The sequence below is a fragment of the Pongo pygmaeus genome, chromosome 12, assembly GCF_028885625.2.
Source record: "Pongo pygmaeus isolate AG05252 chromosome 12, NHGRI_mPonPyg2-v2.0_pri, whole genome shotgun sequence".
Classification (NCBI taxonomy): Eukaryota; Metazoa; Chordata; class Mammalia; order Primates; family Hominidae; genus Pongo; species Pongo pygmaeus.
In genome coordinates this window covers 106,913,819-106,940,814 of record NC_072385.2, presented here as the reverse complement: position 1 = coordinate 106,940,814, position 26,996 = coordinate 106,913,819, and the positions used below count along the sequence as shown (strand labels likewise).

Sequence of the window (26,996 nt, the reverse complement as noted above, 5' to 3'; positions counted from 1 at the left end):
CTTTGACCCAGTAATTCCCTGCCCAAGGAAGTAGTCACAGATTTAGACAAAAATTGAATGTTCAAATATATTAATTCCTGGAATTAATATATTTGACTATCAAAAATCAAAATGTCCAGCAACCAGAGCTAATGTAATAATAGCATGGAATATTATGCCCCATGGAACATGATGCTTCCTAATATCCTTGATTATTCTTTGAAGTGTCCACAGCATAATTTTTTTTTTTTTTTTTTTTTTTTAGTATTTATTGATCATTCTTGGGTGTTTCTCAGAGAGGGGGATGTGGCAGGGACATAGGATAATAGTGGAGAGAAGGTCAGCAGATAAACACGTGAACAAAGGTCTCTGCTTTTCCTAGGCAGAGGTCCCTGCGGGCCTTCCGCAGTGTTTGTGTCCTTGGGTACTTGAGATTAGGGAGTGGTGATGACTTTTAACCTTCAAGCATCTGTTTAACAAAGCACATCTTGCACCGCGCTTAATCCATTTAACCCTGAGTTGACACAGCACATGTTTCAGAGAGCATGGGGTTGGGGGTAAGGTTATAGATTAACAGCATCCCAAGGCAGAAGAATTTTTCTTAGTACAGAACAAAATGGAGTCTCCTATGTCTACTTCTTTCTACACAGACACAGTAACAATTTGATCTTTCTTTTCCTCACATTTCCCCCTTTTCGACAAAACGGCCGTCGTCATCATGGCTGTTGGGTACACCTGCAGAAAGCCTGTCACTTCACACTTGGAAGATTGCACAGCAGCCAGGCAGAGGCGCTCCCCACTTCCCAGACGGGGCGGCCAGGCAGAGACGCTCCCCACTTCCCAGACGGGGCAGCCGGGCAGAGACGCTCCTCACTTCCCAGACGGGGCGGCTGCCGGGCAGAGGCGCTCCTCACTTCTCAGACAGGGCGGCCGACCACAGCATAATCTTAAGTGAGCTCATGGTCTTCACTGCACTCTCAAACCTGTTCTTCCTGCAGTTTTCTCCATCCTTCCAGCGGCTTGGGCAAGAAACTTTGGGGTCATCTTTGACCTCTCTCACATCTCATAGTGCTCTGCAGCAAATCCTCAGTCCCTCATTTTGTAGGATTCTCCCTACTTTCCAGGCCTTCTGCAAAGCATGAACTGCAAAGGCTTGAGGAGGAAAGAAAGCAACACTGAACTCCCTTGAGTGGTTAGGGTTTTGGTTCCTAAATTAAGGCACAGTTTTCCTTTTCCTTGAATTAAGTTATCTAACTCTTCCTCCTAGGGCAGAATCAACAGGCCAAATGGCCTCATTGAGAACATGACATCTAAAGGGAGAGTGGCAGGAGTCAAAGTATTATTATAATGAATAGAAATAGGTGAGGGAGAAAGCAATGGGATTTCATTGGTGGCAACCCTGCTTGCTGAGAAATGTTGTATATTTTCAGTGAGCAATGAATATCGTACAGCATGGAGGACCATCACATTTAAAAGAGACCTTAAAACCAAGTGTGTGTCGGCCGGGCGTGGTGGCTCACGCCTTGTAATCCCAGCACTTTGGGAGGCTGAGGTGGGTGGATCACGAGGTCAGGAGATCAAGATCATCCTGGCTAACACGGTGAAACCCCGTCTCTACTAAAAATACAAAAAATTAGCCGGGCATGGTGGCAGGCGCCTGTAGTCCCAGCTACTTGGGAGGCTAAGGCAGGAGAATGGTGTGAACCCGGGAGGCGGAGCTGGCACTGAGCTGAGATTGCACCACTGCACTCTAGCCTGGGCGACAGAGTGAGACCTCGTCTCAAAAAGAAAAACAAAAAACCAAGTGTGTGGAAGCCATTAGCTTAGCTGCTGTGTGTATTAGACAAGTAGGCTTTGCCATTGGGTGAAGAGAGACTTAGTAGACTATTGATGTCTGATAATTCCCATTATTGGGGAAGAAATGTAATTTCTTCTCAACCTTCATAAGTTCATAGTTGGGACAGACCCCTGTAACAAAAGACAGATCAGCAAAAGAAAAGCAAAGCTTTTTTATTTTGTTTTTCTCTTCAGAGACAGGGTCTCACTCTGTCACTAAGGCTGGGGTGCCGTGGCATGATCACAGCTTATTGAAGCCTTGGACTCCTGGGCTCAAGCAATTCTTCCTCCTCAGTCTCCCAAGTAGCTGGGACTACAGGCAGACGGGGGTCATGCTATGTTGCCCAGGCTGGTCTTGAACTCCTGACCTCAAGCAGTCCTCCCACCTCAGACTCCCAAACCACTGAGATTATAGGCGTGAGCCACCATGCCTGGCCAAGCAAGTTTATTAATGTGTGGAGGGCACAGGATGCAGGAGAAACCCCAGTGAAAGGCAACTTCAAGGCAGCGGCATCAAACTGTGGTTTATATGCCATCTTCAAAAAAGAACAATACATTTGTAGAGAAATGACAGGACAGAAGAAAGCAATTTTAGGCTTCCAAAAGGGGGAAACTATGGGAAGTTAGATACATGAGAAGAAACCAGTGGTGTAAGGTTTGTTTACAGATTCCTCTGGTGCTGTGTCTGGGCTGATAAGAACTATCTCCAGTAAAGAAGAATTTATATCCTGTCTTCAGGCAGAAAAGCAGGAGACTAGAGCTCATCCTCTATTTGCTGCTCTTTAATTACTTTTAGCTCAAAAATAAGTCAAATAGGCATATTTTGGGGTGACATATTCTGGTTTTCCTTTACCTTGAAGTTGAGTCATAACACCAAAGGTTCGTCTATATCTTGCATGTACAAATAGGTAGAAAGGTTTACGATAATTAGGTGAGCCCAGAGTGGCAGGTTGTTGAAGGGCTAATTTAACTCACAAAAGGCCTCTTCATGTTTAGAATCCCAAGGAAGAAGTCTGGACTTGGTTAAGTTATCCTGTGATGATTTTAGAAAAGTTGTAAACCTGCTATCCTCATTAGCCAGGATTCTTCTTAATTGTCTCTTAATTAAGAGTAATTGGGAGTAATTGGGAAAGTTTTGAATGGCCTGTGGTCTGTCAGAAGTAAAGGATTTACTGCCCTGGGATAAATTATGTTCTGCATAACGAACTTTATTTTGACAATATCGTAGTTTCCCTTTGAAAACCTTATGCCCTTTCTGAAAGAAAACAGTAGATAGCTGGAACAGTCTTGGAGCTTATCTTTAGAACACAACAAAAGGTCATCCACATGTCAAACAAGAGTAGAATAACAGATATTTAAGGTCCTTGAGGTTGTCGTTCAGGACTTGTGAAAAGTACAGAGGGGGCCTCTGTTAATCTTTGGGGCATCACAGTCCAAGTATACTGTTAATGTTCCCAGGAGAAGGCAAACAAATATTGCCTATTTTGATCTAAAGGAATACTAAAAAAAGTAAAATACATATCTACAACTGTAAAATATGCAGCTTCAGGAAGCACTGGAGATAAAGGAGTATTTGATTCTGCTCAGAGAATGGCTATTCTATTTATGACCTCAAGGTCCTAAGCAAATCTCTATCCCCACCTATTGGGTTTTTTGACTGGGAGGGTAGGGATGTTACAAGGACTTGTTTAAAACATGATGAGTCCTTTCTCTATCATGCTTTTGACTACCTCAGTCCTTCTTTAGCTCTGGTTTAGAGGGTATTGTGCAAGTTTGGGTAGAAATTTAGATGGATCTTTCTGAATCTTTATGGATTCAGCCCCAATAATCCTACAGACAATTGGATGTTTGAAACTTTGTCCTCTTTCTGTTCTAAAGTGCCTCTCAAACAATTTTGTTCATCAAAGCTTCCTTGACTGGTGACTATAATTCTAAATTATCCTTGGTGAAATGATGGCATCTAGAGAAACAAGGCCACAAATTTGAGTGATAGCGTAAATGCATTTAGGAAGCGAGAGTCTTCTGGGCTGGGCACAGTGGCACGTGCCTGTAATCCCGGCTACTTGGAAGGCTGAGGAAGAGGATCGCTTGAGCCTAGGAGTTCAAGACCAGACTGGGCAACATAGTGAGACTTCATCTCCAAAATAAATAATTAAAAATTAAAGTTATGAAATTTATTTTAAAAAGAAGAAAAAATCTGAATTTGGATTTTTTGGAGGGAAAATGAAGCAGGAATCTTATGAAGCAGGAGTACAGGTTTAGGTTTAAACTGAGACAAAGCCATAATTCTAGGAACAGTCAGTCCAGAGTTACTCAGGTTTAACTCCTCCTGCCCTAAGCAAATGCCTGGGCCTTCCAACTACAAACTCCAAGCAGATTAACAGTTCCTAGAGGACAGAAAGGTTTGGAGAGGAGAACTCTCCCAGAGCCAGACCTCCATGGACAAAGCAAGAGAAGACTGAGGAAAGTTCTCATAGGGTGTATTTGTAATCACCCAAAACTGGAAACAACCCTGACGTCCTCAGTGGGTGAATGAGTAGACTGTGGTACATCCATACGTGTGCCATTGTTTGGACTACTACTCAGCAATAAAGAGGAACCATTACTCCGTGCAACAACTTGGATGGAAGTTAAAGGTGCTATGCTGAAAAGAAAAAAAGCCAGTCTCAAAAGGTTACTGGATGATTTCATGTATATAACGTTGACAAAATGACAAAATTATAGAGTGATAGGGAACAGGTCTATGGTGGCCAGGGGATAGGGTTAGGGGAAGGGCACAGCTATAAAGGGGTAGCATGAGGGAGTTTCTTTGAGATTATAGAACAGGTCTGTATTCTGGTAGGGTGGTGATTCCATGAATCCATCCATGTGATAAAATTTCATGGAGTATATGCCAAAAAAAAGAGTGCGTGTAAAAACTGATGAAATCCAAATAAGGGCTGTAGTTTACTTACAAATGTGCCAGTGTGGATTTCCTGGTTTTAATAATTGTTAGGTAAGATGTTACTGGGGGAAGCTGGATGAGTAGACATGAAATACATGAGAATTACTTGTTCTGTTTTGCTACTGTGAGTCTAAAATCATTTCAAAGTCAAAAGTTTACAGAAAATTGGAGGGACTCTCTTGGGAATCTCTTCAGTTTTTACTAGAAAAGATAATATAAAATCCTCTGCAGAATTATAAATTGAATGCAGTTTCTAAGCACTGTAATTTCATTTGTTGTAATTTTGATTTGGAAATTATTTTAACTACAGTATTAGCAATATTTTGTATTGCTGACTAAAATACTGTGTACCTGAAAAGAAAATCCTCTGGAGAGTTTCCCTTCCAGATAAAATAACTCCTTAACAATGGCCTGCAGAGCTACTGGTGATGTGGCTTTCGTCTGCCTTTTTAACCACATCTCCTTCTGCCCCAACATGACTCTGGGATGAGCTACTTGCAGTCCTTTCCCTCCTCCCCATGCATTCCCCTTTCCTCTTAACTCTTACCTGCCTGATGAGTTCCTCCTTCAAGACCCAGTTCAAACCATGTTTCCTTTACAAAGCTTTCCCTGATGCAGGAAGCAGAGTTGCTCCAGCAGCTCCTGCATCTGGAGTTGGAGCGTGATGTGTTGCCCTTTGGTTATTTCATTCAGTTGTCTAGCTCTCACCTAAGTTCATTAATTTCTCGAGGGCCCAGAGTGGGTTCATTTCTTCCTATAGGTCCCGTGCTGGCGCAGGGGCTGGCACACAGCATTGGGTGCTGAAGCACACACTCCACAAATGGTGATGAGTGAGTGATTGAATCTGAGGCTCTGCAATGTCCTTAGAAAGCAATTTTGTCTATTCTTCCTGCCTTAATACAGTAATTTCCCACAAAACCAAACATTAAAAAGGGCTCTGATTAACCACAGTTAAACAAAGTTAATCAATACGTACAAGATTATTTTCCAAACATTCAACTTAGTTAAGACTTTATTATATAAACACATTTCCCATCTTGCTTTGCATTTGTGATACAGTGTTGTGAGTAGCTGGAGAAAGATCATGAGTCGCACTCATGGGTCTTCTTGGACAGATAAAATCTAGAACTTGAGGGTAGGATATGGAGTCTGAAGGCAGATGGGTGAGATGTTGAGATAAGGAGCACAAGCCTACTTTTAATCTTTTAATCTATATTTCTTTTTTTTTTTTTTTTTTTTGAGATGGAGTTTCGCTCTTTGTTGCCCAGGCTGGGGTGCAGTGGTGCGATATTGGCTCACTGCAACCTCCGCCTCCCGGGTTCAAGCCATTCTCCTATCTCAGCCTCCCAAGAAGCTGGGATTACAGGTGCGTGTCACCACGCCCGGCTAATTTTTGTATTTTTAGTAGGGATGGGATTTTGCCATGTTGGCCAGCTGGTCTCGAACTCCTGACCTCAGGTGATCCACCTGTCTCGGCCTCCCAAAGTGCTGGGATTACAGGCATGAGCCACAGCACCCGGGCCTAATCTATATTTCATTTCAAATTTTAACTGAAAGAACCAAAATGCTCTCCACCCTGCAAGCAGTCACTCACTATCTACCTGAAGTGCTGCAGCAGACATACATGGCTGTGATGACAAACACCTGATGTCCCTCTCCAGCTTCCTCCTGGGCAAGTGATAAGGACTCCACAATTATCTGCAGGTCTAGCTGCTGTCCCCACACTCCAACAAAATGACTCAGAGTTTCATCATTTCTTATTGCACAGTCTAATGACCATATCACCACCTCTGGTCTGGTAGCTTCATTAAACAGGGCAGATGACCTCCTCTTTGAAAGTGGGCCCTCCCTTGGCTCCTAAGACATCACCTTCTCTCCACCTCCTCTATTTTCATCGCGTCCCTAACATTCCTCCAGGACTAAGTCATTGGTCTTATGCTCTTTTTTAAAAATAAAAGTAATAATAAATATGTTTCCCATGTCCAGAATTTCCCATTTTCTCTTCACTGCTTTCTGGCATCCTGTCATCTTTAAAGGCCCAAATAGGTGCCACCTTCCTCCAGAAACCCTCTAACTGCTGATCCCCCTCTCATCTTTTTCATGTGCCTGGAACACTTAAAAGCCAAAGGTGCTTTCACTATTTAGCACTTCATATATTCTGCTTTGTGGCGTCCCTTGTTATTTTATAAATTACTCTTACCTCTTCAACCAAAGAAAGGCTCCTTAATAAAGACAGGACCCATACCTTGAAATGATCCCATGTCCTCGTGATGCCTCACTGGGTGTTGAGCATTTTGTCAGTGGTCAGTAAGCACTTGCTGGTCGAGATTAAGGCAATGCTAGGCCGGGCCTGGTGGCTCATGCCTGTAATCCTAGCACTTTGGGAGGCTGAGGCAGGTGGATCAATTGAGGTCAGGAGTTCAAGACCAGCCTGGCTAATATGGTGAAACCTCATCTCTACTAAAAATACAAAAATTATCTGGGTGTGGTGGCACACACCTGTAATCCCAGCTATTCGGGAGGCTGAGGCAGGAGGATTGCTTGAACCAGGGAGGTATAGGTCGCAGTGAGCTGAGATCATGCCATTGTACTCCAGCCTGGGCAACAAAGCGAGACTCCATCTCAAAAAAAAAAAAAAAAAAAGAGAGAGAGGTTAAGGCAATGCTGCAATGTCTTGAAAAAATAAGTATAAAGAAGAAAACTGGGCCAGGCATGGTGGCTCATGCCTGTAATCCCAACACTTTGGGAGGCCGAGGCGGGCAGATCACGAGGTAAAAAGTTTGAGACCAGCCTGGCCAATATGGTGGCCCCATCTCTACTAAGAATACAAAAATTAGCCAAGCATAGTGATGGACGCCTGTAATCCCAGTTACTTGGGAGGCTGAGGCAGGAGAATTGCGTGAACCTGGGAGGTGGAGGTTGCAGTGAGCCGAGATCATGCCACTGCACTCCAGCCTGGGCGACAGAGCAAGATTCCATCTCAAAAAAAAAAAAAAGAAGAAGAAGAAGAAGAAACCCTCTGAAATTCCCTTTCCCTCCTCCTAATTCTCAAGGAGTGAAATCTGGGCAAGTCATCCTGCTCTAGAGCTGTGAAAAATCAAATCGTCCTTCCTGCCCCAGTGTGGTGGTGTGGAAAGAGCATGGGATATCCTTCCTGCCCCAGTGTGGTGGTGTGGAAAGAGCATGGGATTTGGGTTCATTTGGCCGGGTTCAGCTCTGATCTTGCCAGTGGTTGATCTTGAACTTGGAAAAGTCACTGGAATCCTCAGCCTTCATTTCCTCATAAGCAAAATTGAGGTAACAAAGGCTTTCTGGAGCTGGATGCTGTAATCCACAAGAGTGGCATTTCTGGTGGGAATTTCAGGCACTATGGTAGGGCAGGAGAGAAGCTATCTGCAGGCCTTCTGGAAGCTCTCCAGTGCACGTCCCCACTGGGGTGGGGGCTGACTGTCTCCACGTGGGGTTAGTCCTGCAGAACAGGCAGGTAGGGTAGCGTCTGAGGGCATGAGGAATTGCAGTCTACTGGAGAGGGCACAGAGAGTTCAACAAACACTGAAACTTAAGTTTGTCCTGGACATCTTCAACGTCGACTTTCTGGTGGAAAGGTTAAAGTATAAATGACTGTGCCCTGTCAAAAGGGCACAGAAGTAAAACTGGGAGGATTTTGGGAGGGGACTGGATGTGGGGTGAAAGGTACGGTGAGAGCAGAGAAGAGGGGCCTGAGCCTGGGGTCAGGGGAAAGTAGGCTAAACAATTCACAGGATGCAGACATTTCAGAGAAGGGTGACACATCACTTGGCCCTGAACAACAACTATAAGCCAGACAGTCCAAAGAGACATAGTTCCAAAGGAACATAAAGTGACATGACTTGTATGTGTCCCCAGAGACATGGATGTGCTTTTGGAGCTTGAAGGATAATTAAGAAAACATCAGACCCACCAGGGCTGCTGCGAACATGACAGTTCCCTTCCCAACACGTCATGGCAGCTGCTGCAGCTCCCTTCCCTCTATCCTGAGGCTAGCCACAGATGGGCCAGCAGCCCACCCCCAGAGCAGACCAAGCAGAGAGGTGCTCTCAGGAGTTACCAGGTTCCACTCTCGGAACCATCTTAAAATCCTGTTCTGGGAAGTCCAGCAGCACCATGTTACATGCATTAGAGGGAGATTGTTTAAATCCCTTGCCAAGGTTCCCAAGGCTTCGTGCTGCATCTGTTTGCATGTAGCCAGGGAGTGCAGCTAGCATTCTCCTCTCCTTCCTTCTCCATGTAGCCAGTGGCACCTCCTCAGGGTCAACGAGCAAGAAACAAAACCAGAAAACCAAACTTTCTGAGTCCACCTGCCATCTGAACCCCCCAAACCCTAGTTTAACCTCTCCCATTCATTCATTCATTCATTCAATAAATATATAGGTACCGAGAAGCTATTGTGCACTGAGCCCTGAGCCAGTACTAATTGAGGAAAGAAATGGGCAACATAGCTCCAAAAGCACAGCTCTGTCTTTCTGCCTGAAGCAGCAGAGAGTGGATACCCAAGGCTGTCCCTGCTCTCTCCCTGCTCAGGACCCTGATCAGAGGGTCTGTGGGAATTGGGTCAGGGTGCAGGAAAGAAGACGGTGAGTCAGATATGTCTATGTCAGTGATCTTGCCTATCAGTAAAGGTTGCTCAGCCCCCAAAGCAGGATGATGGTGAACCTTTGGCTCCTGCCAGCAGTACTCATTATCCTCCCAACAGCCCCATGCTCAATCATACCATCATTCTGATGCTTCATGAAAACTGAGGCTTGGATACCTTCGCCTACTTGCTTGTGTCTCACAGGCAGCGAATGGCAAAGCCTGCAGCCAAGTCACACTGTCTGCCTTCTGCTGGGAGCCTTGGATTGATGGGTGACTCCATGGACATTTGTTGACCTAAAAAGTAGGTGTTTGAGGAACTGAAAGATCTCCAGCAAAGAACCTTTAGAAAGAAAATATCGCCTTTCTATCTGCCCACCTAGATGAACCCTACTAAAATGGATTGATTTTAGAGATGAGAAATTCTGTTTACTATACTGCAGGGTTTCCATTAACCCTCGAAGTTATGGTCAGATAGGGTGACCTAGCCAGAACCTCCCCCAAGGACTCCTTCCCTGGCTAGCAGCTACAGGGATGTGGCACCATTATCCCAACCAGCCTGGGGAGAGCCTTGGTGAGTTCAGATCATTATTCAGCAGGACATGTCCAGGATCCCAGTGGCTGGAACTTCAGCAGGGCTCAGGGTCTTAGAGCTGTGACCTAAAAGTGTTGTGAGAACAAAATCCTGGAGGAGTTTCAGTCCCTATCTGAACCCACAGCCATCCAGATCCCTGTCCTGGATCTATGGGAGGGGGCGCATGCTGGGCTCCAGGCCAACGTTGCAAATACTCCACTTGCCTTGTCTCTGCATTGACTAATCCAGCTTTGAGAGGCTGAGCCTCTCAAAGAGTCAGGTCCTTGCTCAGCCATAAGAAGAAGGTGATTGGCCGGGTCTGCCAGGGCTTTGTGACCCGCTGGCTGGCTCCCCAGCCCCTTAGAACCCCTCAGCCCCACCTGCACATACTGCCTCCATGCAAGCCCAGAATAACCTGGATGTGTGACTCACGGGGGTAGGGGTAGCAATTTTGCAGATTTTCCAAACAGGTGACTTCAGCCCCCTGGACCTGGGCACGAAGGGGCAGCCCAGTGACAATGGGCATAGCCCCACTTCAGGAACGGGAAACGTGTTGGCTGGCTCTGTGGAGTTCTCTCTCTTCTGATCCCACAGCATCTGTTCCAGTCGTCTTGGCTGGTAGGATGGCATCTACAAAGCAGGCTATGTGGCAAATCTGGAGCTGGGGAGGGATTGTGGTCAGAGCCCAGCTTTGGGAAGCCCATGTGGCTGTCTCAAGGCAAAGCGGCAGAGAAATTTCCGTAGTCTGTCTCCCTTCCGGACTGGCATTTCCATGGTCTCAGAGACCAGAGGCTGGCTGTGTGTCAGGCACCTGCTCCTCAAACAAATGCCCTTAGATTCTCACTGTCTGTCCCCGCGATGCTGACAGCACTTGCCAAATACATACTGAATGTCAGGCTCTGTGCTCAGCACTGTGTACGCATGGCTCACTTAATCCTCATAACTGTTCTCTGAGGTGGGAGCTGTCACTGTCCTCACTTTATAGATGAGGAAACTGAGACCTAAAGTCAAGTCAGACAGCTAGGACATGGTACAACTAGGATTTGAACGCACATGATGTGCCTGGAGATCCAGTGTTCTTAAGCACTACCTTTTTGGAGCTTGCTGGAGGCATGCTGGCCACCTCCTTCAGGACTGGTAGACCTGGTGTGTCTTTCATAGCCACGCTGGGCAGAGGGTGGAGGCCTGAAAACTGCAGGGGGTTCTTCCAGGGACCAGCCAGAACAGAGCTAAACTTGGGGTAAAAAGAGCTCTAGAGCATTAGAGGAGACTGAGGGCCCCTAAATTACCCTTAAGACGTATTTGTGGAAGACAGATTTAAAAACAAAAATCTAAAATTAGATTTAGGCTGGTGATAAGGTCAGTAAATAATAGAATGTGAAATTTCAGTTGTGCACTTATTGGCCATCTTTATGATTTAAGAATATAAGTTCCTAGATCTACGTGCAGTCCTAATTGCCTGGGAAGGAAGCAGATGGTCTCTAGAAACGCTTCTGACCATGGGTTAGTGGGATTTGGTCTTGATGACCATTTTTAAGGCCTCAGTCTGCAGAATGACCAGCAGCTTCCCCTCCCGCAATGAGAGCTGTAATTGCCTTTCCCAGTTGCCTGTGAATGCACCATGAACCTTATAGTCCTAGTATAGGAAATGACTCAGCAAAATCACCAGATTAAACCTCCTCAACTTTTCTTTCCCTTGACTCCATTCCTGATAGCAGGAGTCGAGGCCCTTCAGAGCAGGCTTTCCCCAAAGCCACGTTGTCGGTCTGATCCTCGAATGGGGATCCACCTGGATGATGACATGCCACAATCCAATCAGGGTCTGTTTCTCCTGACAGTCACATGTGCCAAAGATCATGGTAGAAACATGTGGATGGGGTTGGAAGACACTGCTACTACATCTCTTGGGACAGAGCCTGCCCCTCCAAGTGGCTACCTACCATTCTCTCCGGGGAGGTGAAGGAGCTCTTGGGAACAAGTGTGTTATTATTAAGAGTTTCCTCAGGTTATGTCTTTGCTGTAATTGGAGGCAGCTGGTCCACTTAGACCCTGATGCTTGGGCAAATACTTTATACACCTCTGCCCCCAGCAGCTGGTCTGGTGTGAGTCCAGGCCCAAGTCAACCCCCAATGCAAAAGGCAATCAGAAGTTGGACCTGTTTGGTGAGTTCAAACTGTGGTTTTGGGGGATACAGAGGCTGGCTTAGTTCAGTCCAGGATCTTAGAACAGCCCCAATGCTCCAGGCCCCTCAGCCAGCCCAGCTTTTAGAGGCTCCCAATTTGAGCTCTAAACTGAGCTCTGGAAAGGGGGATTGGGGGATGGGGGATACATTTAAAGGAGTTTTTGCTCAGGACCTGGGTGCCACCTGCTGGCCATATTTAGTTCTATTTACAGAGCCAAAGCTAGGAGAGGAAAATTAAAAGGGCATCCTGCCTTCCCCAGTGTTTCACACTGGGGAGGAAACAAGGAGGCTGTTACTTCATGCTGCCCTAGCAGGTGCAGCAGAGAATTCCTGCAGAGACCTCTGGGTGCCCTGGATGAGTCCTCCTGAGCCAAATGGACCCCTACTAGGGCAGAGTGTAGCACCAGTTGAGAGGACCTGAGCAAGTCCTGAGTAGGGACTGAGGCTCTGTTCCTGCTACTAGCTACCTGCTTCCCCAGAAGCCCCATAGTGGATAACAGCGTGATTCGTTGCTGGGCCCTGAAAGGAGCCATTTTTTCCAGCTTCCTTCACACAGGCACTGCTGCCACTCATGGGACCCTAGAGTCAGACCAAAGGTGTGGAAAATGCCCTCCCGTCATCAGGCATTGACAAAACTGGGTCAATGCTGAGAAGACCTGGGCATTTTTCAAGCAGCTATGTGGCTCTTAGTGACTCTTGGGAGCCCTAAAAGCGAGGCCTTTAGTTGTGTTCTAAACTCCAGGGAAACTGGAGATCTTCCTTGTGTGCCAAGGACTGGCTAGCATTTTCCCCCTAGATACGTGGCAAAACATCCCAATGTTCCAGCCTTTGCCATTGCAGCAAAAGCCAGTAAATCCCAGCTAAGTATGCATATCAAATGAAGGCTGTGGTTCTCACACAGGGCTGTGCACCAGAATCATCTGGGGTATTCTTCAAAATTATATGTGTGTGTGTGTGTGTGTGTGTGTGTGTGTGTGTGTAAAATATGTGCATATAACATATAATGTATATATAATATATCCTACACACACACACTTGGGCTGCACTCTAGCCTCTTGAAGTCTCTGCAGGAGAAGCCGGTGGACTCTCCTAGTAAAGAATCTCTGCAATGCATGGAGGAGGCCTGAACCATTAGCAGGTCCAATCCTGTGGAACCAGGAAAGCTGCCCCCAGGCTGGAAGACCCTTGAGGCTCAAATGATTTCAATCAAAAACTGGAGGATATGTTTGGACTAAGACCATTGCCTTTCCTTTTCTTTAGTAGTCAGCCCTTGAAATTCACACACTTTAAGCAGAACAAAATCCCTAAAGTTGCTCGGGAACTCCCAGGGCCAACCTAAGACTACTCCTTGCACCCAGAACCACCCCAGACCCGACCAGCCCCTCTGAGGCCTGTCAGCCACAGCTGGCCCAGAATCACTCTGCCCCAGGGGCCTCATAGGGAAATGAGTCTCTGAGCCTGTGGAACACTCCTGCAGAATCATTCCGGACAGTTCCTGGAATAGCTGGTGCCCTCTGCACCAGCTCCTGGCCGTCCTCTGCACCCTCCCTGGGGACTTGGCAGAGTCTGACCACTCTGGCCCTGGGGCCATTCACATCCATCTCTCTACCTCTGCATGCCCTCTCCTTCCCGATTCCTGTGGCACTTGCTGTTTCCAGCACACTTTTGGGCATTTGGTTATACTGTTCTCATGTGTGCATTACTCTCCCCAATAAGATTATGAACTCCTTCAGGACAGGGGCAAATCTTTTCAATTTCTTGCAGTCCACAACTAAATAATACTCATCAAAATCAGATGCCCTTTCCTTGACCCTACCCACTCTGCCCCTTCGGCAAGCTTAGCATCCATCCACCCATCCACTCCTCCTCCTGTTACTTTAGGTGCATCCTGGGAACTCAGAAACACTCCCCTAACGCCAGTCTGCAATTCCACTCCACCAATATGGTTAGGCAGTTATTATCCACCAAGAACTGGTATAGAACCTGAAAGTGAATGGAACACAGCCTGGCCATTGAAGAGCTTACAGTCAGGTGGAAGGGGCAGGCACACACATTTTTATTTTTTTATTTATTTATTTTTTTGGAGACGGAGTCTGGCTCTGTCACCCAGGCTGGAGTACAGTGGCATGATCTTGGCTCACTGCAACACTCCACCTCTGGGTTCAAGCAATTCTCCTGCCTCAGCCTCCCTAGTAGCTAGGATTACATGCCTGGCTAATTTTAGTAGAGACAGGGTTTTGCCATGTTGGCCAGGCTGGTCTCGAACTCCTGGCTTAGGTGTTCGGCGCCCCCCCCCCCCATCAGCCTCCCAAAGTGCTGGCATTACAGGCATGAGCCACCGCACCCGGTCTCACACACATGATTTCAAAAGACCATGTGGGATGCCACGAAGAGCCATGCCCAGGGTGCTGTAGGATCATGGGCACATGCCTCCCACAGAGGGGGTCAGAAAAAGTCCCCTGGAGCTAAAGCAGAGTCCTGAGGCTGAGTGCTGGGGGAGGGGGGATGGTAGGGGGATGGCAGGGGGACCCAGGCCAGAAGGCGATGAGACACGATTCAGAAAGAGGAGAGGACACGAGGCATCACTCAATGGTTCAGTGTTACTGAACATCTTGCCTGTGACAGGCCTGGATACCCCACTCTTGGCTTCAAGGCACTTCCGACATGGGGCGCAGGCATTTAAGCAAGTCCAGTGGTGAGCGCAAGGGCCAAGATGCAGGGCAGTGGGCGCAGAGACGTTGTGAAGGAGGAGACTCAAGTGCAGTCAACATTACCCTCGGAAAGCTCCGAAATTGCCAGGTCTTGAGTCTTTAGGAGCTCCCAAGACAATAATTCATTTCTGTTTCTCTTGGCTTTTTGGCCCCGCCTGGCCTCCCTTTGCCTGGGCAATGAAGGACAAGGTTTATTTTTCAAAGGAGGAAGAACTAGGAATAAAGAAGAGGGTTTTCTCTCATGATTTTTCTTCAAAGCATTCATTTAAGTTAAACATGCTCCGTCCTATGTGCTTGGGGTCAGGGGTGGGAATGTAAGTGGCACACAGCTCTGCAGATGCCTTGCTGAGCCTCCCTGTCTAAAGCAGTACTACTCAAACAGGACTGTGCCTGCAGATCCTCCGGGCATCTTGGTCAAAGGCAGTTTCTCATTTAGTTAGGTCTGAGAGAGGACAAGAGAATTGGAATTTCTAACCAGCTGATCCCCATATAGTCCCAATGCGCAGGTCTGGGGCCACAATTGGGAACCATGGAACAGAAAATGAATGAACTTTGGGGTGGGGACAGCATTCCAGACAGAGGGTGAGTAGGAAGCTGCCTGTAGCTCCTAATTGGGGAATCAAAGTAGGAGATAAGGCTGAAGAGGTGGGGTCCCCTTATGAGTTTGATAAGTGGTCAGGAGGAGTCACATGATAACAGCAGATGCCTGCAACAGGCAGGGAAATATTCTTTCTGTAAGAATATAAGGTGTATAAGATGTGTGCTTATTTCACAGAGACACTTTACATATTAAACCTGGAGAAATATTCTTCACTCACTCCGGAAACACATGTCCTCACAATTCTCGGAAAACGCAGTCATTTTGACCTATCTTGTTTCTCCATTTCTGATAAAGACCTGGTTACAAGAAATATGTCCTTTTCTTAACAGCGCAAGTCAGTTAGCAGCAGCAGCTGACCCTTGGCCTCTGTTGGGTGGGAAGGAGGCTCACTACTGGCTCCACTCCAACTGCTGGTTTCAGTGAGGGAGCATAGGGTCAGAGTGGCCAAAAGAAGCCAGAAATCCCAAGTTGTTAAACATCTCAACTTTAAAATATTAGGCACTAATTCAAAACTGTTTCCAACACTATGAGTGCTAAACAGTTTAAGTCTGCAAGGCAAATTCGGCCAAGGAGTGTCTCTTTTATGACTGCTGGCTGAAAGGACTTGAAGTTGGGGAGGGCGGTGGCCAGGCCTGCTTTTAGGTAGATTCTGACAACAGCAGTGTCAAGGATGGATTAGGAGGAGGGAGAGACTGGAGGCTGGAAGGCCTTTTAGGAGGCTCCTGCTAGCCTGGGCTAGAGAGAAAATACAGTCAGCCCTCCACATCCATGGGTTCCACATCTGTAGATTCAATCAAATACCGATCAAAAATATTCAGGAAAAAAAAAGGATTGTTGCATTGCCTACAGACTTTTTTGTCGTGTCATGATTTCCTAAACAATACAGTATAACAACTATTTACATCGAAGTGACATGGTAGTAGGTATTATAAGTAATCTAGAGATGATTTAAATCATACAGGAGGATGTGTGTAGGTTAACTGTAAATACTACATCATTTTATATAAGGGACTGGACTGTGCATTGACTTTGGTATGAGGAGATGTTCTGGAACAAATTCCCTCATTAATGCCAAGGGACAGTGGTATGCATAAATCCTGAGGGTAAGCAGAACAGGGCGGATTGAGGAGGCGGTGTTCCAGGACTTGAGGAATGACTCGATAGGTGCCTGAGGGAGAGTAAGCTGTCTGGGATGACCCCGCAGGTTTCTAAGGTGGTGATTAATTGCTGGTGGTGACATTCACTGGGATAATGAATACAGGAGCCAGAAGCATATTCTAAGGGAAGGTTGTGGACAAGCAGAATTTAGATGCCTCTGCATCAGCCACAGGAATATGGAGTCTGAAGTTGGAGCAGAGGCAAAGGTTAGCTGGCTTTCTAAAACACAAATCTGGTCAGGTTACTGTCGCTTAAAACCCTCTAATGGCTTCCTGTCATCCAAATAGAAAGTCCAGATTCCTCCTTCTGGTAAACAAGGGCCTGGCAACCTGTCCCTGCCAACCTCATTGTGCCACACCCCAACAGAAAAATCTGCTCCCTGGGCCTGCTTCACGACTCAGAGTGCCCGGAATAAGCTCTGCCTTTGTTCTTGCTAGTCCCTGTGCCTGAAATGCCTTCCACCCATCCCTTTTTATGTCTGGAAAATTCCTATTCTTTTCAGGCTCCAACATCTCTGCTCTGAAGCCTTCGCTGACCCTGCCCAGCAGATGCGCTCACACCCTTCTTTGTGCTGTCCCTGAACATTTATGTGCCTGTTTCACTGCCCCATCACTCCCTACTGAGGGGATCTGCCTGTCTGTAAATGCCTCAAGGCAGAGGCCATATCTTAATTAACTTAGAATTACTGGCTCCTGGTGCACGTCTGGCATATAGTAGATGCTCATGAAATGTCTAAGGAATAAAGACCCTCCCTCTGGGGGTAAACTGCGAGGCCAATCTGGAGGGAATGCTTCTTACTTCCCAGTATCATACAGCCCCTCTCTCCTGACAGCTAAGGAGCTGCATGAGGCCCCAGTGCTGACCTCACCTTTCTTCTTGCTTTCCAGCTGGGGTATGGCCGTCAATGTGTACTCCACATCTGTGACCAGTGAAAATCTGAGTCGCCATGATATGCTTGCATGGGTCAATGACTCCCTGCACCTCAACTATACCAAGATAGAACAGCTCTGTTCAGGTAGGAGGCTGGGAATATGGGAAGTGGCCCTGCTGGAAGGAAAGGAAAGAAAGGTCGGAAGGCAGAGCAGCCACAGCAGGGAATATACAGTCATGCATGGCTGAATGACTGATGTGCCCAGAGAAATGCATCCTTAGGCAATGCTTTTGTTGTATGAACATCACAGAGTGTATTTACACAAACTTGGACGGTGTAGCCTAGGACACACCTCGGCTATATGGTATAGCCTACTACTCCTAGGCTAAAAACATGGACAGCATGTTTCTGTACTAACTATTGCAGATAGTTTTAACACATACATGGTAAGTATTTGCACATCTAAACATACCTAAACATAGAAAAGGTGATAATAAAATAAATACATGGTATTATAATCCTATGGGACCACCATCATATATGTGGTTCATCATTGACCAAACCATCGTTATGCAGCCCATGGCTGTAGCTTGTGATTCGATTGAGGAGGAGAGCTGGAGGCCCTGAACTAGTCAGACTGTCTGGAGCTGAAGTCAAGAAATGGAGGCAGGGAAAGAGAAGAGCAGGAGAGGCACCGGGAAGGACTGCAGGGAAAGGAGGAGCCACAGGTCTGACCACACCTCTCTGGGTCCAGCTCTCAACTCTTCTTCTGGTGATGCAACCTTGGGCAAGTCACTATACTGCCCTAGGCCTCAGTTTTCCCATCCATAAGATGGAGATAATATCACTAACTAACTAGAGTTCCTGTTGGGATTGCCCTACCTACATGCAGTGTTTGGTGTGGTGCTGGTACATAATATGCATCAATAAATAGTCATTGCTCTTATTCGTGGAAAGCTGGGGGGATTCTGGCCATGTCTATCCTGAAAGTAGGACTGGCCCCAGCCCCAGAACAAGGAGAGAGAAGAGGAGACGGGTTTGGGGAAGTGAGAGACAGCAGCCCACAGAAGGAGAGCAGCGAGACCCCTCAGCCAGCTGTCCTTCTCCACAGGGGCAGCCTACTGCCAGTTCATGGACATGCTCTTCCCTGGCTGTGTGCACTTGAGGAAAGTGAAGTTCCAGGCCAAACTAGAGCATGAATACATCCACAACTTCAAGGTGCTGCAAGCAGCTTTCAAGAAGATGGGTGTTGACAAAGTAGGTGCCTGCGCTCCGGGGGGCCCTGAGGAGCAGTGTGACCCTGGGGAAGAAGAGGACCCACCAGCCCAGGCAACTGGGGCTGCTGGGGTCATTCCAGTGCTCGCGCCTCCCTCCACCTCCCGACTCTCCAGAGAGAATTTTCCCCCTGCTCAGGGCACAATGGAAAAGCCCACAACACTTGCCATGCCATCATGACAACATTCCTTTCCCTTCCTCCTCTCTGGACCCTGCCCACCCCAACACTGAGCTCTGTGTACTGCTCCTGTGAAGTTCCACCTCTCTCTGTCTCTGTAGGGCCCGAGAAAGTGTCTCTGCTCACTCTCCTGCCTCGGTGGCTGCAGACCCCCAGCCCACACGCAGGCAGTAGAGCCAAGGGACGCCTCCCCACACAGTTCTTCCACACGGTGCCTGTAGAGAAGGGATGCCTCTGGATCTGACACTAGGGCCTACCAGCCTACCTGTCTGCTCTGGTGCCGTGGGAGGGGGGCAAGTGGAGAAGGTGGAGGACGCTGCAGCCCAGGGGCTGGCTTTCCTGAGAGCAGTGGCCCTCAGCTGAGGAAGGCGGCCCTACAGCAGCAGGTGGCTAAAGTACTCTGCTTATGTGGTCTATTTCAGATCATTCCTGTAGAGAAATTAGTGAAAGGAAAATTCCAAGATAATTTTGAGTTTATTCAGTGGTTTAAGAAATTCTTTGACGCAAACTATGATGGAAAGGATTACAACCCTCTGCTGGCGCGGCAGGGCCAGGACGTAGCGCCACCTCCTAACCCAGGTGATCAGATCTTCAACAAATCCAAGAAACTCATTGGCACAGCAGGTAACGTGCCCGAGCTGGGGGAGGGAGTGTGGGGGGCCGGGCCGGCAGGCCTCTACAGCCAGGAGTGCCCCCTGGGCCACGGCCCGGCCCGGCCCTGCCAGCCTGGAGGAGACTTGTTATCACGGAGTTCGGATGACGCCGCCTGCTGGCCAGTTAGACCAGGGGGAGTGAAAGTAGTGGGTGAGAGAGCTCCACAAATTGCTCTAAGAGAGCCACCAGCACCAGCCATGGTGGCAGCTGGGGTAGGAGGCCCAAGGCACTTTGTTTCATAGCATGAGCTAACTTGTTTGCCTCAAGATGTTGGGGGAGCAAGGTGGCTTGGTTTCTCCGTCCAGGTGCATCCAGACCAAGAGCCTGGTGCCAGCACCACAGCCCCTTCTTGCCGCCTGCCCCCTGGATGGCCGGGGCAGGAGTTGCCAAGCTGGATCACACCTTTCCCCACTCCAAAGGCCCAATAGTCCTAAGTCCTCAAAAGATGAGTCTCTAGAAAGGAGGCTTTGTCTGGGTCATGGAGGGGAAGGGAGAGAAGCAATAGGGCCTTTGGGAAGCAGCAGCATTGGGAGAGGAAGGGAGAGGAGCAGCCCCAGCCCGCGTCGGACCCCGTCATAGCAGAGCCACCTCCTCTGTCTGCACTGCTGTTCTGCCTGGGCCTGCCCCACTCACCCGCCTGCTTGCTTTGCACTAGAAGCAGCCTGCTCTGTCTAGGGAGGTGCAGTCACTAGTGAGCAAGTCGCCACGGCATGCTGGCTGCGCTGGGGAGGAGCTGGGGTCCCTGATTTGGCCACCACTGTGCAGATACCTGGTCCAGCCCAGCAGAGGGCAAAAGAGCCCATCCTGACACAGGGTCCCTGGAGGGGCAGCCACCCAGGGACGATGGCTTTGGGCTGGGGCTTCTGTTAGGAAAGACCCTGTGCCAGCTGCCTTTCCTCTAGCTATCAGTACGAGAGGGCCCCGCACCCTTCCAACTCCACTTCCCCAAATTTGCTGTCCTAATTTATCTCCTGTATCCCTCAAGCCAGCTCTCTCCCTGCCCCAACACCTCACACCTTGTTTAGTTCCCTATAGTTTCTGCTCTCCCGGGCTTGCCAAAGGGCTGCCCAGCTGCTGGAGTGTCCATGTGGCCAAGGCTCAGGGCCTAGCTGTAGATGCCCTTCCTGGGGTGGGGGCAGGGGGGTGAGAGTGCCTGCCTGTCGCATGGGCCTGCCCCCGCAGTCCTCACACCAGGCTGTCTCCTGCCACGTGCGCTGTGGGCTCACACAGACTCACCTGACTCTTTTCCTCTGGGCAGTTCCACAGAGGACGTCCCCCACAGGCCCAAAAAACATGCAGACCTCTGGCCGGCTGAGCAATGTGGCCCCCCCCTGCATTCTCCGGAAGAATCCTCCATCAGCCCGAAATGGCGGCCATGAGACTGATGCCCAAATTCTTGAACTCAACCAACAGGTGAGTGGGATGGGTAAGGGTAGCTGAGATAGCCCTGTCACCAAAGCCAGGCCCTTGGGGTGTCTGCAGGGAAAACAGGAGGGCAGGCAGGGGAGCCTGAGGTGGGGACCTCTGGCTTGAACATCACTTTGTCCCCAAGCAGCTGGTGGACTTGAAGCTGACAGTGGACGGGCTGGAGAAGGAACGTGACTTCTACTTCAGCAAACTTCGTGACATCGAGCTCATCTGCCAGGAGCATGAAAGTGAAAACAGCCCTGTTATCTCAGGCATCATTGGCATCCTTTATGCCACGGAGGTGAGCACTCCCAGGCCCATTGGGCCATCCTCAGTCTGGCCAGGCCCTAAGACCAGAAGCGTGATAGGGCCAGAAGGGACCATGGAGAACATTTACTGATGAGAGAGAGGTGAAGTCACTAGCCCAGGGTCACCCATTAGCAGGGCTCCCGGGCTCCTGACCCCTTGCTCTTCAGCTACTTACAGAATCTGAGAAGCCCTGCCTGGCCCACAACTTTCCTCTCTCTCCCACCCTCCAGGAAGGATTCGCACCCCCTGAGGACGATGAGATTGAAGAGCATCAACAAGAAGACCAGGACGAGTACTGAGGGCGGCCGCAGCCCTGGCTGACTGCACGGCTTCCCCGTGCCTCCCTCCCTGCTCCACTCCCACATTATAGTCCTTTCCTAACACGGTCGGCCGGGTACTTTGTGTCAGTGCCGCAGCACTGGGGAGCCAGGCGAGCAGGGCTTGGGGGCATGGGGCCGGAAAGCAGGCAGAAGCCCGTCCTGGGTGGCGCTGGCCCAGTTGGCGGGACCCCTGTCCACACCCACCCTATTTATTTCCGTTGTCTCTCTGCTGTGTCGCCCAACACTTCCCAGGGTGCTGCTGCCACCCGCCCCAGCCAGCCACCTGCTCCTGACAGCCAGCAGCTGCGTATTTGACAAAGTCATTGGTATATTTTTACTTACTGGATTCTCCTTGCACTTTACCTGTTCTTTTCCAGAGCTGACAGCACGGGCTCCGGGGCAGCGTGCCTGGCTTGGCTTCCCTTCCCCATGGCTGGGGGCTGGGGTAGGACTCACCCATTCTAATTTATTTTGTCTTTTGGCTTCTCAGTAGCTAAGGGGAAGGCTGATGTCAGGAGAGGGAGAGGGGGCTGAGGAGGTAGTGCTGTAGGCCCAGGGGGTCAGGGAGAGGGAGGGGGGCATGTGAGGGATGGAAATGACCTCCTGGCACCAGGCTCACCCACCCAAGGCCCCCTGCCCCAGCACTGAATCCCAGCGCTGCCCTGAGGCCCCCAGCCACTTCCTCCAGCAGCCTGGTTCACCACACAAACTCTGCCTGGACCCCATTGTCTGTCTGCTTCCCACCTGCCCTCCCCACCCCCTGCCCCTCGGGCACCAGCCTGCATATGTGTTCACTTTTATTTAAATAAACTTGTGTGGTAAAAGTCCATGCCATGTGTCCCTCAACAGAGCCACAGTACAGGTCCAGTGCTTTCCACCTCCCATGCACCGCTCTCTCCAGAGGTGACAGCTGTGGCACAGCCTCACTGTCACCCTCCCACAGGCCTGGAAACCACCACCAGCTCTGGGCTCAGAGCCCAGCTCCAGCCTAGCCCCAATGCCCAATACTGGTGGTAGGGCTCTGAGGGCAGGCAGGGGCCCCAACCCCCCATCACTGAGGAGGAACTAGGTATGGGCCCGTGGCCATGACGAGGGACAGCCGGTGAAGCAGCTGTGGGGCACCGTGGTGGCCTGGCCAAGAGATGCTTCGTTTCAGTCTCCTTTGGGTCGGGGGACTGCATGTCATCCCCCACCTGTTGTCAAAGCTCATACACCTCACCATAGTGATTCAGCTGGGGACAAGGGCTCACGTGACAGAGAGAGCTGGGATGGCCACAAAGAGCAAGCAGTTCTGAGTGCTGAAGCCCAGGACAGCAACGTCCAAGGGGTTTCTTCTGTAGAGTAGGCTCCAGTGGGAACAGGGAGTCAGGAACCCTTCCACATCATCTGCACAGCCCCGGTCCTGGCATGTGCCTAACAAAAGGCCATACTAACCGATGTCCCAGAAGCCCAGCAGAGACCAAGAGTGCGGAAATGAATGCGAGGGGTCATCTAGACCAGCCCCGGTTTACTGATGAGGGAGTCAGAGGCCCACGTGCGTGACTCACTCACCGTGGCTGAAACCTGGACTAGAACTCACACTTCTTGACTTGAGGTTCAGGGCTCATCCCCAAAGACCACTGAGGTTCCTCCAGCTGCAGGACAGCGCTGGTTTCCTCACCACCCTGAGTATGGTCAACATGTAGGTGGGGCCGCGTCTCTTCTGTGGCCCCACCCCATGGCCGCTTTTGAGACCACCACTATTTCTCTCATGACACCAGGTTCAAGCCTTAAATAAGCAAAATTCATATCTGTTTATTCCTCAGCCACCTCCACCACCCCTTTTGACTCCCACCCCCACATACATAGACACTTCTGCCTTATGCTATCTCTGTTCTCCTCCAGCAAGTTCCTTGCCTGCTTTTACTTATTGTGATGATTTTAATTCCCTTGCCTAATTTTTAAAGGCTTTTCCCCATGATTACAGGTAGATACCATGAAAGGACAGGCCCGGCCGAGACCTCACCCTGAAGGGAAAGTAGGCATGGGAGGCAGAACAGTGCCTCCCACAATGTCCACGTCACGATCCCCAGAAGCTGTGAATATGTGGGTTACACGGCAGAAGGGAATTAAGGCTGCCTGTGGGCCAGGCGCGGTGGCTCACGCCTGTAATCCCAGCACTTTTGGAGGCCAAAGCCGGAGGATCACTTGAGCCCAGGAGTTCAAGACTTCCCTAAGCAACATAGGGAAACATCATCTCTACAAAAAATAAAATTTGAAGGGCGTTGTGGCACGTGCCTGTAGTCCCAGCTACTCAGGAGGCTGAAGCAGGAGGATCACTTGAGCCCAGTTGTTGTTAAGGCTGCAGTGAGCCATGATTGCTCCACTGTACTCCAGCCTGGGCAACAGAGTGAAACCCTGTCTCAAAAAAAAAAAAAAAGAAAAAGAAAAAAGTTGCAGATGGAATTCAGGAAGCTAATCTGCCGACCTTGAAATAGGGAGAGTGTCCTGGTTTATCCAGGTGGGTCCAATGTCATCACAAACATTTGTAGAGTGGAAGCAGGAGGCAGAAAGGATCAGAGTGGGCAGGGTGTGGTGGCTCATGTCTGTAATCCCAGCATTTGGGGAGGCCAAGGCAGGAGGATCACTTGAGCGCAGGAGTTGGAGACCAGCCTGGACAACAGCGAGACCCCATCTTTACAAAAAATAGAAGAATTAGCCGAGCATGGTACCACATGCCTGTAGTCCCAGCTACTTGGGAGGCTGAGATGGAAGGATCATTTGAGCCCTGGAGGTCCAGGGTGCAGTGAGCCATAATCATGTCACTGCACTTCAGCCTGGGCAACAGAGCAAGATCCTGTCTCAGAAAAATAAAATAAAAGAAGAGGTCAAAGTGATAACAATGTGAGAGTGACTCACCCACTGTTGTTGGCTTTGAAGACAGAAGGGAGCCATGAACTCAGGAATGCAGGTGGCCTCTAGAAGCTGGGCAAGGCAAGGAAATGGATGCTCCCCCAAAGCCTCCAGAAAGGAACCCAGCCCTGCTGACACCTCGATTCTAGCCCAGGGAGACCTGAGTTAGACTCCTGCCCTCCAGAACTGGAAGATAACGCACTTGTTTTAAGCCACTAAGTTTGTGGCAATTTGTTTTAGCAGCAATAGAAACGTAGTACAGTGGGTAAAACAGTGCTTCAGTGAGCTCACCCTTCTGCTTGCTCCCACACTAGACACCCATGTCCTTCTTGACCCAACATCTTCTGGGTCTTCAAACCCCATGGTGGGGCCTACCCAAGCCCACCTCCATGGCTAGTGTCTAAGGCTGCTCTTCAAACACCCAGAGCTCAAGGATGTAAAGCCACTCCCTTCTCCCCACCTCTTCCTGGTACCTCATACTAAGTGCTTCTTTCCTCTGGAATACTAAGATGGTTAACTGTAATTTTCTGCTTATACATTTGTCTCCCACACAGCCTTCAAGTTCCTTACAAGCAAGTGAGCTGTATCTTCCAGCTCCACCTAGCACAGGGCCTGACACAGAGAAGGTGCTTAGAAAAGGTTGCTGGATAAGTAAATGCATGATTTATATGTCCTAGATGCCAAGTTAGAACTGGTAACTTACCAGACTATTCCAGTGAAAGATAGAGTCCCTCTCCCACCCTTCTGTGTGTCTCCACCATGGGGCAGCCCCCTCATTTGCCTCAATGGAAAGCCAGTTCTGTTTCTCTTCCAAAAACATGGTCTCTTCTGTGATCATACATGTGACACAGGAGGGGTCGAACAAAGAGAAGATATTGTTGTTGGTCTCCTGAGTACACCTAAACCAATGATCTGCAAAATGAATTGATTAATGATCAGTTCAAATATGGTCCTTGGCAAAGGCACTCTATCTCAGAGCTACCTGATGCAAAGTCAGCCATGGTCAGGCCTAAAGGGGCTGGAGGACAGGTAGGAGGCAGCAAGATATGCTCATCTCCCATCCCCTGCCTTCCCCTACCAACACTTCACACAGCCACATTTACCCTTCCAAAAGAGTGGATTATGCCACCCTCTCATTGGTCTCCCAGGGCCTGAAGGATAAAGTCCAGATTTGGCAGGCAAGTTCCTTGGCATATGGGCTCAGATCCCTTTCCAAACTCATATGAGGCTATTGTTGCATTGCTATAAAGAAACATCTAGACTGGGTAATTTATAAGAAAAGAAGTTTAATTGGCTCACAGTTCTGCAGACTGTATAGGAAGCATAATGCTGACATCTGCTTCTAGGGAAGCCTCAGGAAGCTTACAATCGTGGCGGAAGGCAAAGGGGGAGCAGGCACATCACATGGTAAAAGTAGGAGCGAGCAAGCAAGCGAGCGAGCGAGAGAGAGAGAGAGGTGGTGGGGAGGTGCCACACACTTTTAAATGACCAGATCTCATGAGAACTGGGATCCACCATGAGGGATCCACCACCATGATCCAAACACTTCCCAGCAGGCCCAACTGCCAGCACTGGGGATTACAATTCAACATGAGATTTGGGCAGGGACAAAAATCCAAACTATATCAAACCTCATCACCTCCAAAGTCCCATCAAGCACTGTCCCATTGAACTGCTTCCAGTTTACCACCCTCTAGGCCTTTGTTTTACATCAACAGATCCACACAACTGGCATTTTCTCTCCACCCACCCTAATCCTCAGCCAGTGAAAATTCAATTTTGTTTTTTGTTGTTGTTGTTTTTGTTTTTTGGGGTTTTTTTGAGACGGAGTTTTGCTCTTGTTGCCCAGGTTGGAGTGCAGTGGCACAATCTCGACTCACTGCAACCTCTGCCTCCAAGGTTCAAGCGATTCTCCTGCCTCAGCCTCCCAAGTAGCTGAGATTATAGGCCTGCACCATCATACCCAGCTACTTTTTTGTATTAAGTAGAGATGGGGTTTCACCATGTTGGCCTGGCTGGTTTCAAACTCCTGACCTCAGGTGATACCCACCTCGGCCTCCTGAAGTGCTGGGATTACAGGCGTGAGCCACGGCGCCCTGGGAACCAATGAAAATTCTATTTCTTAGAACCCATCTCAGCTGCCATCTCCTTTGGGAAGCTAATCTCCTTCCTAAGGAATGCATCGCTCCCTCAGCTGTTCATCCTGTAGGAATTTGGACTCTCATAGCTCTTACCATAATACCTCAGTATGGCAGGTAGGAATCTCATCCTCACACACAGTTGTACATGAAATAGCACATTTCCTTAACTGTGATAAGTCACTTTGATTTTATCTTCCCTCATTCTCCTCTGCTGGCATGCTTCAACGTTCTGAAGGCTCCTAGGATACTCACACCCTCCACGTGGATGTCTGAGCAGGAACTGTCTGCAGATGCCTCAAGTTTGGGGCTCTTCATCGCTTCCCTGACACATCTGGAACTTGGGATTGACTCTT

The 26,996-nt window shown here is 49.0% G+C and overlaps 1 protein-coding gene across 3 annotated transcripts in view; it reads left to right on the top strand.

The window, feature by feature from the left end:
* The window catches only part of MAPRE3 (microtubule associated protein RP/EB family member 3), a 56,659-nt gene extending 34,222 nt beyond the window's left edge, over window positions 1–22,437 (top strand). Inside the window, exons 1-7 of one of the 3 annotated variants that reach the window (XM_054476164.2) lie at window positions 10,404–10,414; window positions 17,484–17,611; window positions 18,579–18,724; window positions 19,343–19,544; window positions 20,833–20,987; window positions 21,130–21,282; window positions 21,521–22,437. In XM_054476164.2, the coding sequence (XP_054332139.1) occupies window positions 17,491–17,611; window positions 18,579–18,724; window positions 19,343–19,544; window positions 20,833–20,987; window positions 21,130–21,282; window positions 21,521–21,589 (846 nt within the window). In that variant the 5' untranslated portion in view covers window positions 10,404–10,414; window positions 17,484–17,490 and the 3' untranslated portion in view covers window positions 21,590–22,437. Of the gene's footprint in view, window positions 1–10,403; window positions 10,415–17,483; window positions 17,612–18,578; window positions 18,725–19,342; window positions 19,545–20,832; window positions 20,988–21,129; window positions 21,283–21,520 lie in introns of those variants that run through there. The other 2 variants (XM_054476163.2, XM_054476165.2) reach the window with 2 other exon arrangements.
* Window positions 22,438–26,996: the final 4,559 nt, after the last annotated feature.